This window comes from Podarcis erhardii (assembly GCF_964252035.2).
Source record: "Podarcis erhardii genome assembly, chromosome: 2".
NCBI lineage: Eukaryota > Metazoa > Chordata > Lepidosauria > Squamata > Lacertidae > Podarcis > Podarcis erhardii.
In genome coordinates, this window is record NC_138498.1 from 96,975,381 (window position 1) to 96,991,216 (window position 15,836).

Here is a 15,836-nt window from a genome sequence, read left to right on the forward strand (position 1 = left end):
TCCAATATACCTTCTGTTAACATCTTTCATTATCTCTATCAACTTAAAATCGCGTCTGCAGTTCAGTTATTGCTGCATGTTTTGATTTTTAGTTTTAGTACAACCTGTATATGCATTTCTAATTTTCAGCTTCTTCAGATAATTGCTATGCTGTTTCATACGTCTGTTAAAAAAAAAGAATCAGAGCTTGGTCTATGTTTTACCCCCCCCTCCCCCTTCACTCAACTATTGATGCCATTTACATTCAAAGGGATACACCTGAAAGTACTTGCATCGACTGTTTAAAGGGAGCAATCTTTATCCAGTCTAGATTTCAAAATAATTGACAACTACAATAAGTTTTGAAGTGAGGGTGGAACACGTCTTGAAGGGATGTCTTTAGAATCTAAAACATTTGCATTAGTCATCTATCAAAGGTCTTGCATTAGGGAATCGACTGCTAGCCTGACTTGTTGATCACTAGCAGACTCGGATATGTTTTGTATAATATGGTTCTGTTTCATTTGATCTAAGGCAAATGACATAGGACAGACTGACGGTCCATCTAGCTTAGTATTTTTCCCATTGACTGGCAGCTGTTTTCCAGGGTTTCAGAAAGGGAGTGCTTTTTCTAGGACTGCTAGAAAGTGCTGGGGTGCTTGAACCTGGGGAGCTTAACATGCTCTGCCAACATTGAGCCACATTCCTTGCCTGACCTAAGTGTTATATCTTCCTTGCTGCCAGAAGCTTTGCTACCACATCCTCTGCTTTTAGGCAAAACTGCCTCTGGTGCGTTCTCTCTCTCATCTGTCACCTAGGAGCAGCCATTTTACCTGGCAATAGCAGAGGGAGAGATGGGAAGAAGGGACACTCCTTCATCTCTGCTGACCTTCGGTTCCTCCTTTCCCTCAGCTATCTCCATTTGAGCCGATTCTTTATAAGAGTTTCGTGGGCAGTATCCAGCGAACTTGTTCCCTCAGCACAGGGATTTACCCTTCCACGGTGGGACTTTGCCCCTCTTCTCTGTCTCCCCAGGTGTGCCCTGTTCCCTCCCCAGAGCTGCTCCAAAAGGTTGGGGAAACTACATAACTGTTGGCTTTTTTGGGGGGGGGTGCATGATGGTGGAGGTTAACGGGAGTTGTGTTACACAAGTGGAAATCCTTGCAGTGATGGAACAAGTTAGTTGGACACCACTCTGTACCTTGAAAAACAGGTACCCGAGTTTGTTTTCAACTTCCTCCCTCCCCGTGCCCTTTTCCTCTAAGTGTTGTGCCTACCAGATTGTAAGCCTGAGTGCAGGAACTGTCTTTTAAAAATTATTATTATTATTATTAATTTATTATTATTTATACCCCACCCATTTGGCTGGGTTTCCCCAGCCACTCTGGGCAGCTTACAGCACATTAAAATTGCAAAACATTAGACATAAAAAATTTCCCAATACAGGGTTGCCTTCAGATGTGTTTTAAAAGTCAGATAGTTGTTTATTTCCTTGACATCTGATGGGAGGGAGGGCGCCACTACTGAAAAGACCCACTGCTCAGAGAGCCCTTTTGTCTGAAGTGTAATTTTAAAAAAAATTACACACTTTGAATACCTGAAGAAGTGTCTCCACCCCATCGTTCTGTCTGGACACTGAGGTCTCCAGCTCTGAGGGCCTTCTGGTGGTTCTCTCACTGCGAGAAGTGGAATTGCAGGGAACCAAACACAGGGCCTTTTCCACCAGATGTCAAAGAGTTAAACAACTGTATAAATTTAGTAGACATCTGAAGGCAGCCCTGTTTCAGGAAGCTTTTAATGTTTTATTCTTATTTTATGTTTTGCTTTGTACTTTTGTTGGAAGCCACCCAGAGTGACTGGAGCAACCCAGTCAGGTGGGCGGGGTGTAAGAAATTTATTATTATTATTATTGCTACTACTACTACTACTAGATATACTGAACAGAAATCAGATTGACATATGTCCCTGTATAAAAGAGCAGAATGAAATAGTTGCAGCTTTTTTGATTGCATGTGTTGCAAGTTGAGAGCAAAGTCAGTAGGAAACTTCTGTTAATTCTGAATGGATGCAGGCAAGCAGGTGCCGCAGAAGCCAAATGGTTAATTCTGAACTTAACACAGGAGTAATTCTGGGGCTTGGGAAGAAGTTCTCATCAATACTGCCCTTGTTAATTCAAAGTATGTGGTTTTTAGTGCGGCTATGAATATGGTGTGTTAAAATAACCTCTCTCTGTGTGTGTGGGTTTTTTTTTTTTTTGGTTTTGGTTTTTTTTTTTAGTTTCCTTTACGGAAGATGAGAAAGAGCAGCTAAGAAAATTCACCAACAGAACTTTCCTGCTTGATAAAAGAACCTGTCATCAAGTATATCTGAGCTTAGTAGATATACTTCTGGCTTATTGCTATGAAGTCTGTGCCACTGAAGGAGAGAAGAATGTGAGTTCCTCCCCTCTACTCCCCTGTATGAAACTTCAGTGAAGTGGATCCGCTAGAATAGCTACAGGGAATTTCTCTGTCATCTGGGAGGCAGGGCTTTTAAAGCGGACTTTGTTCCTGGCGTTGAAAGCGCAGGACCGAAATGCTATATCACTAGGGTGGTTTGCCAGGCAGCTGTTTGAAATTAACAGTCCAAAGTGTGAGGTATTCTCTTCTCTCACTCTCTCTCTTGGATGCTGCTACGGCAACTCTGCTGAGCTGTATTTAGCAGTAGAGGAAAGGAGGAGGAAATGATTTTACAGCTAACAGCTGAGGGCTCTTCATTGTCCACATGTTGAATTATTTTATTTTTTTTCTTTTGTGGGGGACAGGTTTTCTTGGATGCTTTCTAGACTCAGGAGCATTATTTTGTTGGAAGCAAAGATTATTTGTTGAGAATTACTGTTCTTGAGGCAAGGCACCAAGTCTTCTGTAGCATATCCTAGTCTAGCGGTTCTGTGCTTAAGAACAACATGGGCATTTCCACTGCCCGTTTGGGGAGATCTGTTGTGGGTTACCTGGGAATACAATCTTTGGAGACGGAGAGCTAGAGGTGCAGGTTTGGGTGGGAGGAGGATTGAGGAAGCACCAGGACCTAGAAAATCTGGATGTGTGTAGACAGGTAAGACTTGGAACAGAGACTCAAGCCAGAGAACTGGCTGATGGGAAATGTTCACAGTGCATAGAGGGTAAGGGGAAATAAAGGTCCAGAAATGGACATGCCACACATGTTCAGGGAGATAGTACTGACCTAGGTGCTCTAACTCTTAATTACCCCCCCCCCATCATGGTTCTCTAATGTCTAACACCAAAATATACAAAGGGTGGAGGGGAGAGGAATTGAAGTTGGATAGTATCTGCAAATATATGGAGATCATCTAAATGTGCTTTAATTGCAGTTTTCAGTTTCTTAGTTCCTGTGCAAATGGTTTCTTTTTACAAACACAGTGTTGTGTTCTAATTTGGTTTCCTGAACCCCTCCTTCTCAGGTTGAGTCTCCATGGAACATACGAAAGCTGAGTTCAACTCTGTGCTGGCTGGAGGTAAGATGAATTATAACAAGTTTATTGATAGGGCAATACATGTTAAACAGAGGCATATCTGGAAAAGGTTTACTGCTACCTTTCACCCTATCCCTTCTGAAGTGGATATTTCTTCTTAGGTGGGATTTTTATTAGTAGTATTTTATTGGTTCTCCCAATGCCATCTCTACTTGTAACTTCATTTGTATTGTATACTATCTTTTAAATCTTTGGGAATACAACTAGATTGAAAACAGGGATTTCCCTTCTTAAGAGGACCTCCTTAGACCAAAAGTGTTAGATGCCCAGTTATAACATCTATTGCACAGGAGTGAATATCCCCTTTGTCCCCTTGGGGACAAAGGACTTGAGAGGGCGATTCTGGTTTTAGACCTGGTCATGACACTGAAACTGCCTTGGTTGCCCTGATTGATGGCATTTGCTGGGAGAGAAAGAGTGTGTGTGAGCCTGCTCATTGTCCTTGATCTCTCAGCAGCTTTTGATACCGTTGACAGTGGTACCCTTCTGGAGTGGCTCTTGAAGTGATAGAATCAGAGAATTGTAGAGTTGGGAGGGACCCCAAGGGCTGTTTGGTCCAACCCCCTGCAATGCCGGAATCTCAGCTAAAGCGTAAATGACAGATGGCCATCCAACCTCTGCTTGAAAACCTCCAAGGAAGGAGAGCCCACAGCCTCCCATAGGTGACCATTCCACTGTCAAATAGCTCTTACTGTCATAAAGTTTTTCGGATGTTTAGTCGGAATCTCCTTTCGGGCCACTGTATTACATTGGTTCTACTCCTACCTTCAAGGCTGTTTCAAGAAAGTAGTCACCTCACAAACTTCCACCTTGTCATCTGTACTATTTACCATCTTCACTGAAACGGCTGGGAGCTGTCATCAGGAGATTTGGAGTGGGGACCCAGCTCCATCTATGCATGCCACCCGAATTATGGAAGGCAATTCAGGTGCTAAACTGCTTGGGCTGGATGTGGGCCAATAAATTGAAATCCTGTTCCTTCTTCCAAGTTCTTGGATTCAAGAGTTTGGGAGATGGCCTGTCCTGGAAGGATTAGCCTCAACTTGAGATAGCTAGCTACAAAACAGTTAAGAAGATTTCTCTTCTTAGGCAGTTTGCCCAGATTTTAATTTTACTCTTAGTGGAGAATGGCAAACATATTTGCTCTTTCAAAAGGACTCTTAAGGTCTATTGCTTGTTGAAGCTGCTCCATTCTCTAATGTGTTATTCTTTTTTAATTTGAAAAGGGTATTAAGGGATAGCTGTGTTCTCTTCAAACAACGTAACTGTAGCATGGGAGTAAGGAAGACAATACCTGTATAAGTTCACCCTATGAGTATTGTGCAAATGTGAATTAATCAGAGTCTCTCATAGGAGTGGGCCCATTTATGAATAAATCCCAATTGTAAAACTTAATGGATGGAAGGTATTTCTTTTCCTTTTAGGCTGCGGGGATATATTAATTCCCCAGTTAGATGACAAGAAGCCTGATATTTTAGATTTCAGGCGTATTAGTTAACATAAAATCAATAGAGGTCCTTGTGCTGAGAGCATCAGTCAAGTAAAGCGAAAGTAAGACTCTGCTCAATAAGAGCTTCCGATAATTGCTCTGCCATCGTGGCCAGAACAGAAGGGGCAGATGATTTGCTGCGTTTTACAGGACATTGGCAAATATATTCCTCCTTGACGTTTTTAGAATGTTAACTTAATAGCTGTGCTTATTTCGGTTAATCAGGGTATATGCCCTGTGGCCTCCTGAACTGTGGGGATGATGGTATGGGGCCTGTAGATGAGGCTTAGGGGCTTTCCAATGTGAAACTGAATGGGAATTTCATTGGCAAGACAACACTGCCTGTAATTTCATAGGAAAGTAACAACCTGCTGTTTCCTTTTGTCTTACAACTACTGTTGAAGTACAGTGGTACCTCGGGTTAAGAACTTAAATCGTTCTGGAGGTCCATTCTTAACCTGAAACTGTTCTTAACCTGAGGTAATACTTTAGCTACTGGGGCCTGCTGCGCCGCCGCCGCACAATTTCTGTTCCCATCCTGAAGCAAAGTTCTTAACCCGAGGTACTATTTATGGGTTTGGAGAGTATGTAACCTGAAGCGTCTGTAACCTGAAGCGTCTGTAACCCGAGGTACCGCTGCAAACATGTTTTCTCCCCTAGTAATTGTGGCCTTTAAAAATGTTTGTTCCATGCAGAGTTTTACTAGCATTTCGGAAGTTCTGATGTCCTTTGGGAGAAGAGTTATGTGTTATCCACTCTACCGACACTTCAGTTTAGTGACTCGGGCCTTAAATGACACCATTACGATATTACAACTTGGTAAGATATTTAAGTTTTATCTTTACAGTTTGGCTATGGCAAATTAGTTGGGTATTTGTGTGTGGTTAACACATTTGTTCACAAAGGCATAGTTTTAGATAACTTTACAAGGAGTCTGGGTTTATTCATGGGGCATCTTTTTAGGAATTTAATGTATCATTTTATTTCTGTTTATAAACATTCTTAAGGCTGCAACATTGGCCTAGTTTTATTTTTGAGTCGACACGAGTACGATTTCAGTGCAAATCTATTTTATACTGAATTGTCATAGTCTAATCAATTTTTTTATGGGGACGTGGGTGGCGCTGTGGTCTAAACCACTGAGCCTAGGTCTTGCCGATCAGAAGGTTGGAGGTTTGAATCCCCGCGATGGGGTGAGCTGCCGTTGTTCGGTCCCTGCTCCTGCCAACCTAGTGGTTCGAAAGCACGTCAAAGTGCAAGTAGATAAATAGGTACCGCTCCGGAGGGAAGGTAAATGGTGTTTCCGTGCACTGCTTTGATTTCGCCAGAAGCGGCTTAGTCATGCTGGCCACATGACCCGGAAAAGCTGTCTGCAGACAAACGTCAGCTCCCTCGGCCAGTAAAGCGAGATGAGCGCCACAACCCCAGAGTCGTTTGCGACTGGACTTAACTATCAGGGATCCTTTACCTTTAATTGATTTTAAAAGTCAGGTTTAATTCAGTTAGCTGTTACTGTTTTATTTTCAGAAGTTATTTATGAAAATATTTCTAAGCTGCAATTTCATTTAAAAAAATCAAAGCACTTTACAACAATTATAATAAAAATGCAACAGTTAAAACAGATCACCATTGTACATGTCATGGTACATGACTTGCTTGTTTAAAAAACAAGAACAAAAGCAAGGCAACCAACCAACTGTTGTCTACGGTTCCGTAGGATTTGTCCCTGTGTTGAGCTTCATGAGATCCTTTGTCTACAGATAATCCTGAATATACATTGAATGGAAATGTCTCGGACCATTTGGCTCGTAGCAAATTCTGACAGTGGGTGATAATCCATTAAGTTTTACTCAGAGTAGACCTATTGAAATTAATAAAGATGACTGTGTGAACTCCATTAATTTCAGTAGGTCTCTTCTGAGTAATGCTTAGTTGAGTGACACCCAATGTGTTGTTGAAAGCCACCTGTAAACAATGAGCAAAGCCTTCTGTTGAATGAACTAGGTAGAACCAAAATATCACTGTACCCCTTTGAGTCTCCCAGTCTCTCTACTCTTCATAATGTTCAACTGTGGGTTGTGGGTTTTTTTTGTGTTTTTTTTAAGCATTGTAAAAAGTCAAAAAGGAACTGATTTAATTCTTTCCATACTAGCAAATGCTTTCCTTTGATTGTGTAAAGTTACCCAGGAAACCATTGTTAAGATGAAATGTGATTGGCTCAGTTGAATGATTGTTGGAGTTGTGGTTGGAATTTAAATAACTTGGGCTTGAGTGTATAGTTGATAAAAATGAGTTCTTAACCACGTCCACTTGTACTATTTCATTGGAGAAAGGAAGAGTGCGTAGCATGATCGATAATGATTTTCCCGATGCTTTGAGAGAACTTAATGACACGTTATTTGACTAAATAAGTTGGAAGAATAGTCCTAATAATGGTGTGTAAAGATAATTACTACAAATGTAGTATTATGAGTGGAAGTGAGTAATAATTGGCATTAAAATGTCAATACTCATGCACTGAAAGCCTGTCGTATCTATAAGTAATGGGTGTAATCCTGCCCACATTTATCTACAATTAGAGGAATAAACCACTGACATTTGCAATATGCCCTCGAGTGGACAAAAATACTTAAATGAAACCTGCTTTTTAAAAGAAGTTGAGAGCCTAAAAAAGATTACAAAAAAGAACCTTTTAGTTTTAACACAGACAGAAAACAATTCATCACAGTCCCAAATACTGATTTTAAAAGCTTGCAATAAGGAGGTCTTCAAAGCTTGTTTTAAAGACAGCATTGTAGGGGCCACGCATACCTTCCTAAGGAGGGTGTTCCAGAAACATGGGACCACCATTCTGCAGCTATGTGGGTTAGAACTTATTTTGAATGGGACCCTAGCATTCTTAAGAGTACAAGAAGGCCTCTCTTGCTACTGAAGGTTAGGACTGTAGTGGTGGTCTGGGGTGAGAAGTGCAAGCAAGATGGGATAAATATTTTGCATTAGTCATGTTATAGAAACTGCACTTCAGTATTCTTCGATGAAAAGGCTCAAGTGGTGTCTGTTGTCTATCTGTGCTTTGGCTTAGGGTGAGTGTTTGAACTGACTAACCTATAAGAAGCATTCTTGCACGGTATTGAGAGTGGATGACCCTGTAATCCTCAGGCCAAGTAGCAAACATGAGTAGCAAAAGCAGTGGCTATATGGGAGGCAGTATGCCTTTCACAGCAGCTCTTGTGCCAGAGCTCTAAATTACTATTTAAACTTGGAATTTTAAAAGTTTCACTGTTGCTAGGGAAACACTACAAAAGAAACCAGGTCCCTGAGCATGTGGTTGCCTTTTTGTGTATGTGTGCATACTTTTGTCTTGGGAACAAAATATGTTAGTGCATTACGGCTCGGTGTCCTTTGATCAGCAGGACATTGACATGTTAACACTTTTACTTCCTCTCATGTCATGTTAGATCTAATTTTAAAAGGCAGCATGTACAAGCTCGGTTGAATTTGATAAGCATTTGATTAGCGAGTTAGTAGGACATGAAATATTAAAATGGCTTTTGACATAATTAGTAAACTAGAAGAGAGAGATGGAGTAAAAATAGATTAATTAAGTAGCTCAGATGCATTTTGTGAATTTTGCAGATGTTCTTCTGCAACCTGTATAGCTAAAACATGCTTTCAGCTACGGTAGGAAGAACGTACTTAGTTTGTTTCCACGTGTAAGGATTGTGTTTGATCTAGATAGCTAGCAGTGGCAGCTAGACTGGTGACTGGGAGCAGCGGCTGAGACCACATAACACTGGTCCTGAAAGACCTACATTGGCTCCCAGTACGTTTCTGAGCACAATTCATAGTGTTGGTGCTGTCCTAACATGCCCTAAATGGCCTCGGCCCAATATACCTGAAGGAGCATCTCCACCCCCATCGTTCAGCCCAGACACTGAGGTCCAGCTCGGAGGGCCTTCTGGCTGTTCCCTCACTGTGAGAAGGGAGGTTACAGGGAACCAAGCAGAGGGCCTTCTCGGTGGTGGCGCCCACCCTATGGAACACCTTCCCATCAGATGTCAAGGAAATAAACAACTACTGTACTTGGCTTTTAGAAGACATCTGAAGGCAGCCCTGTTTAGGGAAGTTTTTAATGACTGATGTTTTAATGTATTTTTAATATTTTGTTGGATGCTGCCCACAGTGGCTAGAGAAACCCAGCCAGATGGGCAGGGTATAAATAAATTACTACTACTACTACTACTACTACTACTACTACTACTACCACCACCACTACTACTTTTGATAAAAGTAGGTGAAGTATGTGCTCTGGCACACTTTCCCATTCTCCCTAGGTTCTTTGTATATCTATGCATAGACCCAAATCCATCTTCTATGAAGCAAATCCCATTTATTTTAAAGGAGCTTGCTGCCTTGAAATACTGATTGGCTTAGGATCCCAGGCCTGGTTCATGAGCTTTCGTAGCAGGAAATGAAATCTTAGGTGTATTTGATTCTATTGTTCAGGCAACAGAATATTAAAATGTGTTTTGAGTTCCAACAGTTTACTAAAAGGGACATACCAGCAGCATTTGATCTTGGCTGAACATTTGGTTCATACTCCTGATCCAGAGATGGAACATATCCACCCTGAAAACATACCTCACTTGTTGCATGACTTTGTGTAGCTACCAGCCTGGCAATTCACCTCAAGCGTTTGGTATCTTACTTCTTTAAATGTGTTGATACCAAGATGGTGGTTTTGTCCCAATATCTTTTTAGAATACTGTGGTACCTCGGGTTAAGTACTTAATTCATTCTGGAGGTCCGTTCTTAAGCTGAATCTGTTCTTAACCTGAAGCACCACTTTAGCTAATGGGGCCTCCTGCTGCCGCCGCGCCGCCGGAGCACGATTTCTGTTCTCATCCTGAAGCAAAGTTCTTAACCCGAGGTACTATTTCTGGGTTAGCGGAGTCTGTAACCTGAAGCGTATATAACCTGAGGTACCACTGTACATCCTGTCTTGGCAACATCTGCGCACAAGAGGAGCGGATCACCAGGCTTGGATGAACCTCAGTGTTTGCAAAAGTACAAAAATATTTAGATAGAAAAACATCAAGGGCAAAGGCACACCAAAAGAGGACTGAGCATTCTCAGTAGGAGAGGGGCATTTGGGGCAGGGGGACGGACTCTCTCTGCACCACAGTGCTGATTTGGAACCGGGGTGGTGGGTGGAGAGATATGTTTTGCATTTTTGTTAGAGACGTGTGGTAGGTTCTGGCTGCATTTTAAAAACAGCCTGTTTAACTTGCAGTGTGGCCCAGTATCTGTGGCCCAAACCTAGCTAAAGTTTGCTGTAGTGCTGCACTGCATTGCTTTCAACGGGGTTTAATCCCAATGATCTGTATCTTTACTGGGCTAGAAGCTATTTGGACTAGCCTCAGCATCACTGCAAAGGCACATGAGGCAATAACTCTGCTTAAGCCGAGCAGTTCTGGGTCTGGTCAGTGCCTGGATGGGAGGCAGTCTGGGAACCTGTTCGACAGCCTTCAGAAAAGCAGGGTGTTTCAACAAGTAAACAAATAAATCTCCCAGTTGAAAAGGATCTTGCACGAAAGACTAAGGATTGTGTTCAACTAACTTCTGCTTGTAGGAGACCCTTTGAAATTGATGGCCCCTAATGTTAATTATCGCCAATAATTTCAGCTGAGTAAATGAGGGTTGAATGCAGCCCTAGAGCACAAAGTCATGATCGGCCATGTTTTTAGTATATCGGTATCTGAATAGTCTTGTTCCTCCAGATTCTGCTAATGGCTGTTTCAGATGCCTCTTTGGCAATGTATCTGAAAAACCATAACTTCAAGCAGTGTGTCTAATTAGGAATAATGCCTGTGATTCAAACAATTACTTTTTCTCATGTGAGGTATGTAGGCCAAATTTTGATTTCCACAACTTTCCAGCAGTAAGCTTTAGGGTGGAGAAGAGGGCAGGCATAATAGCTCTACCCCAACGGAGAGCAAAGTTTACTCGTTAGTTCTTAGGCCAGTAATTGACTTGCAGCTTTGTGCATGTGTTCTCTCACTAGCTTCTTCCCCACGCTGCAGTGAGCAGGGAGCCCTGGACTTTGTTTTATAGCACATTCCTTCTCTGCATACCTTTTACCTATTCTCTTCCGTCTCAATCTCTCCCAGCTGGAGATACTCCAAGTCGTGGGATCTTCAACAGCAGAGGGAGTTTTGAGTCGGATACAACCAAGGAGCATTTGATTTGTCACATCGCCCATTACTTATCCCTTTCAGACTCTGATGTGGAGTTACAAGGGAGAACAAGGCTCAAAGTCTTTGAAAGCTGCCACCCTACCCCTCCTTCATTCAGGTGCTTATGCTGACAAATCGTAGGTTTGTGTTCTCCCCACCGGCCCATGAGCATTTCATGATATATTTGAACTTTTAGCATTGCTTTTTGCAGAAGAAAAATCCTCTGGAGAACAGGAAGTGATGGTGGAGAAGTGGGTTGAAGCTGTTCAGTGCAGAGGTCTCGTGCTTCAGAAATCAATTTAACGTTGCTGTATAACTGGGCTCTCATTCACTTTAAAAGCTTGCTTCATTTTTCTGCCCACAGCAGTCTTGAGATGGTGCATTACCTGTAATAGCAGTCCGCCAAATTGCAGGAACTGGTCTTGTTTGTTACCTTATGAGAAACTGAGCATTTCATTAATATCGAGGCACCTACACTGACATGCAAAAAACCCATAGAAACAAGATGTAGCCTTTACTTTCAAAGTGTAATGGAAAAACCAAGTTTCTATTCTCCTGCCCCTTTTAAGGCAGACTGGGGAGCTTTTTTCAGACTGACGGCCACATTGTCATCTGGGCAACTTTCTGGGGGACCATCTGCCAATATTACCAATAGTGGATGTGGCCAGAGGCAAATGTTTCCTTTGTACAGTGGGCTATATTGGCACACACTTGCATAGGTACATAGCCAAGAATTCAAGGGCATATTCCAGCCAGGCAAAAAATACTCGAGGGCAAGAAGTAAGCCTCCTGTGGGAGAACCAATGGGATGAGGAGGGGGTGTGACAAGTGAAGAGTCCTAAGTGCCAGATAGAGATGTGGGGGGGGGCTGACTTTGCTCCCCTGCCTGGGGGCAGAGGCCTCTCACCCTGCAAGGAATTCCTTCTCTGTTTAACGGTCTCTCCTCTTCGCTAAGAAGAGAAGAGACACATCAGATTTACACATCCCATCTAATTACACTTTTGGCGAAGCCAGCTCTTTGCATTTAGCTTACCTGCAGCCTCTCACACACTCTTTCCACCTTTTTCATTGGCTCCCGTGAACTGCCCCAAGATCTTATGATGAAGGGCACTACATTAATCACATAAATAGTAATAGTAATGTTATTATTATTAATAATAATGCTGCTGACCCCTCTTGCTTACACTCCCACTCCTACAGAACCCAACTTTAAAAGGGGAGATTGTGACATGCTTGTGTAACTACTGGGATTGATTCTTATAATGTTGATTGATTCTTCAGGTAATTCAGAAGCTCCAGAAGGCATGTAGTGCTGCTGCCTGCCTCCTTTTTGGAACTGGGAACGTGCCCAGTTGTTTTGCAGCAATTCTACTGGTTATGCCGGCAGACAAAATTCATCCTGCTAGTTTCTGCTTTTGCAAAGCCCTATTTTTGAATGGCACCCACGTTTTAAAAGCTGCCTCTTCCTGTCTGAGGCCCCATCACAGCACAGTTGGTCAGCGAGGTAACCCGGAACTAAATCCTCAGTTACATCCAGGGTCTGCTGCAAGTTGCAGGTAATTCTTGAAGCAATTGGGAGCAGGTACACACCAGAGAGATGCTGCCTTGACAGGAGAACCTTTTACCATGTACCTTTGAGGAAGGATATCTTCAACCAAACCACATAGTACATTTAATTGTTTTACACCCCGCAAGGACTATTATTACTGGATGAAGATTCACCTTTGAGTACCATTTTGAGGCTTTGCCTCTTCTTTTGCTTCCTTCAGTTCCTAAACAAGCCACCTTCAAACCAGAGGTTGTTTTAAACCACTATTTCAAGTGTTTTTGCATTCTGTGTGAACCAGCCTGCTAAAGTTCTGCTCTTCTTCCTTAATTCTGACATGTAAACGGGGGTTTTACTATGCTGACAATCTGCAATCTTCTCAGGTTTTCATGAACCACTGATTTATCCTAAAGGGATAATTTGCTGCAACTAATAGCATGTTACTGATAAGGTGTTCAGTCAACTTCCATCCAAATTTTCAAGTAGGAGAGTTTTATAAGGACTGGTTGGTGGGGATAAAAAATGTAAATGTGTTCATATGGTTTCCTCTCTTACAGGCAAAAGTGCAGTTCTGAAGTGTCTGTTAGATATTCACAAGATTTTTCGAGAAAATGATCCTGCATATATTCTTAATGACCTTTATATCACAGATTACTGCGTTTGGATTCAAAAAGCCAAGTAAGTTTTATGTCTTGTCATTCTCTTGATGAAAGCATTCTGGTATGATTGATCTGGTATTCAAATTCCTTATTGCAAATGGCACTGTTTTCTTGGAAGGCAAAAGCAGAAACTTTTAATTGAATTCTACATTGATGATAAGATTTGCTTTCTTCAGACAAGTTGTATATACACACACATACAACACACACAAAAGTAGGCTGCGAGTGTTAAAAAAATTCCTGTGTTGTGACAATTTTGAGAACCAGGAAAATGGCTTAACTACGTTAAAGTAAAATTGCTAAGCAGCGTTTTGCAGAGTACAATGCAAACTCATTCAGCTGAGGAGATATATTGTAGGCTTTTCATATTGTGTACCAAAGAACTCCCAAATTCTGACAAAAAAAAGATTACGCAGTGTCTTTATTTTGCATAAAGGCACCTAATCTGTAGGCATTTATTCTGAATCAAAAATCTTGATTGCTTGCAAATCTGGAAGCAAAAGAGTATTGTGGCAGAAAGGAAAGGCATGGCTAAATATGGATAAGCATATTTAGGGTAACTAAAAGTGTTTGAAAAAATGATGGAAGGGATATGCTTGAACTATGGGGTCTTTTGCAAGTCTTGTCTCCATGGTTTCAAATATAATTGTCACCACTGGGCTTTGAATCTTTTTCTCACTGAGAATAATGAATTGTTGTTGTTGTTGTTATTATTATTACTATTATTAAAATGTGTATACCACCCTTCATCCGAAGATCACAGGGCTGTTCACAACATAAAAATACAAAATGAGAACGCAAAATATATAATCTTCTACATCCAGTCTCTCTTACTGAGTAGTGTTCTCACTTTCTAGCTTAATGTCTAAATAGTTGCAATCAACAAACTAATAATAAGTTGGTTGTCCTTCCTCCTGATTTCATCTAAATCACACTAAGGCAAACATCAGATTATATAAAGTTTATTTCATGTTATAAAATGTAGAACCATATCTTAGAAAGCTTGTGCCTTAGAGCAGTGTTTCCCAACTGGGATAGAGATATCAACATTTCCAAAAGTAAAGGGTCCATGATTTGGCTTTCAAAAAACAGGGGGCCTGCAGTACTTAGCTTATTGGGAACCACAGCCTTAGAGCATGCCCACCAGAGGTGTAATAAACCAGCTTTAACTAAATTGCATTCCAAATGTAAGCATTTAGAGGAAATAGTCTCTGAAGAGTTGAGTACTGTTGATGGATTAGTTGCTGCTGAGTGTCCCAAGTTTTGGTGTAAAGAGAACTTACACTTCAAGTTTTCTAATTTAAGATGTTTTCTGATAATAGAAATAGTCATCTGGTCTACTGACTGACTTCTATACCTGCTAACCAGCAGAAATGGCGGTATTAGATGGTGCTTTTTGCCACCACTTCAAGACTTGTCAGAAGTCCCCGAGCATTTGGAATGACTCTGTGTGGCAAAATTGGAGGTGTGGAGATAAGAGTAATTGCCTGTGTAGAGAAACTTTGTGTTAATGTTATGGTGGTGGTAAAACTGCTTAGAGGTTTTATTTACAATTAAGCAATATATAAATTTTGTTAAATAATTTATATAAAAATACTGTTTGGCATACATATTTAACTGCGTGAAGAAGAAAACCCTTGTCTTTTGCTCCAGGCTAGTGCCAAATAATATATACATAGTACATAGCATATGAATTCTGCTGGCAGCCTGCCATTTGGCAGTCAAACTGTCACAGTTGCCCACTGTTTATAGGATACAGCAATGTGTAGGCAAGGTTTCAACTTTTATGTATGGGGCAGTTGCATCTAAGTAGTCAGTTTTGTTGTTTAGTCATGTTCGACTCATCGTCATCCCATGGACCAGAGCACACCAGGCACTCCTGTCTTCCACTACCTCCCGCAGTTTGGTCAAACACATGTAGGTAGCTTCGAGAACACTGTCCAACCATTTCGTCCTCTGCTGTCCCCTTCTCCTTGTGCCCTCCATCTTTCCCAACATCAGGGTCTTTTCCAGGAAGTCTTCTCTTCTCATGAGGTGGCCAAAGTATTGGAGCCTCAGCTTCAGGATCTGTCCTTCCTTTTTTTTTTTTAAAAAAATAATATTTACTAAAAATTTTAAGGGTTACAAAAAGCAAAAGTAAAAGTAATAACACCATATTAAACAAAAACAAAACAACACATCACAATAAGGAAAAAAGAAGGGGGAAAAAACACAACTAATCTTCCCATAACTTATCTTTCATTTGCTTGTTTCCTTGACCTCCTCACACCTCCCTTTTTTGTATTTCAGCAAATCCTTTCCATCTTTTCCAATTTTTGTTCTGTAATTTATCTCAATATGATGTAACTTTACTTTTCCTCCTTTCACCAATTAACAGTCTATTTTTTCCTAAACC

General features: G+C 41.3%; 1 protein-coding gene across 2 annotated transcripts in view; it reads left to right on the top strand.

Annotated features, from left to right (window-relative positions):
• SHQ1 (SHQ1, H/ACA ribonucleoprotein assembly factor) overlaps positions 1-15,836 on the top strand; it is a 57,626-nt gene that overhangs the window by 16,221 nt on the left and 25,569 nt on the right. For both annotated transcript variants that reach the window (XM_081852995.1, XM_081852996.1), the window contains exons 8-11: positions 2,257-2,411; positions 3,440-3,493; positions 5,696-5,819; positions 13,340-13,460. In XM_081852995.1, the coding sequence (XP_081709121.1) occupies positions 2,257-2,411; positions 3,440-3,493; positions 5,696-5,819; positions 13,340-13,460 (454 nt within the window). The remainder of the gene's footprint in view (positions 1-2,256; positions 2,412-3,439; positions 3,494-5,695; positions 5,820-13,339; positions 13,461-15,836) is intronic.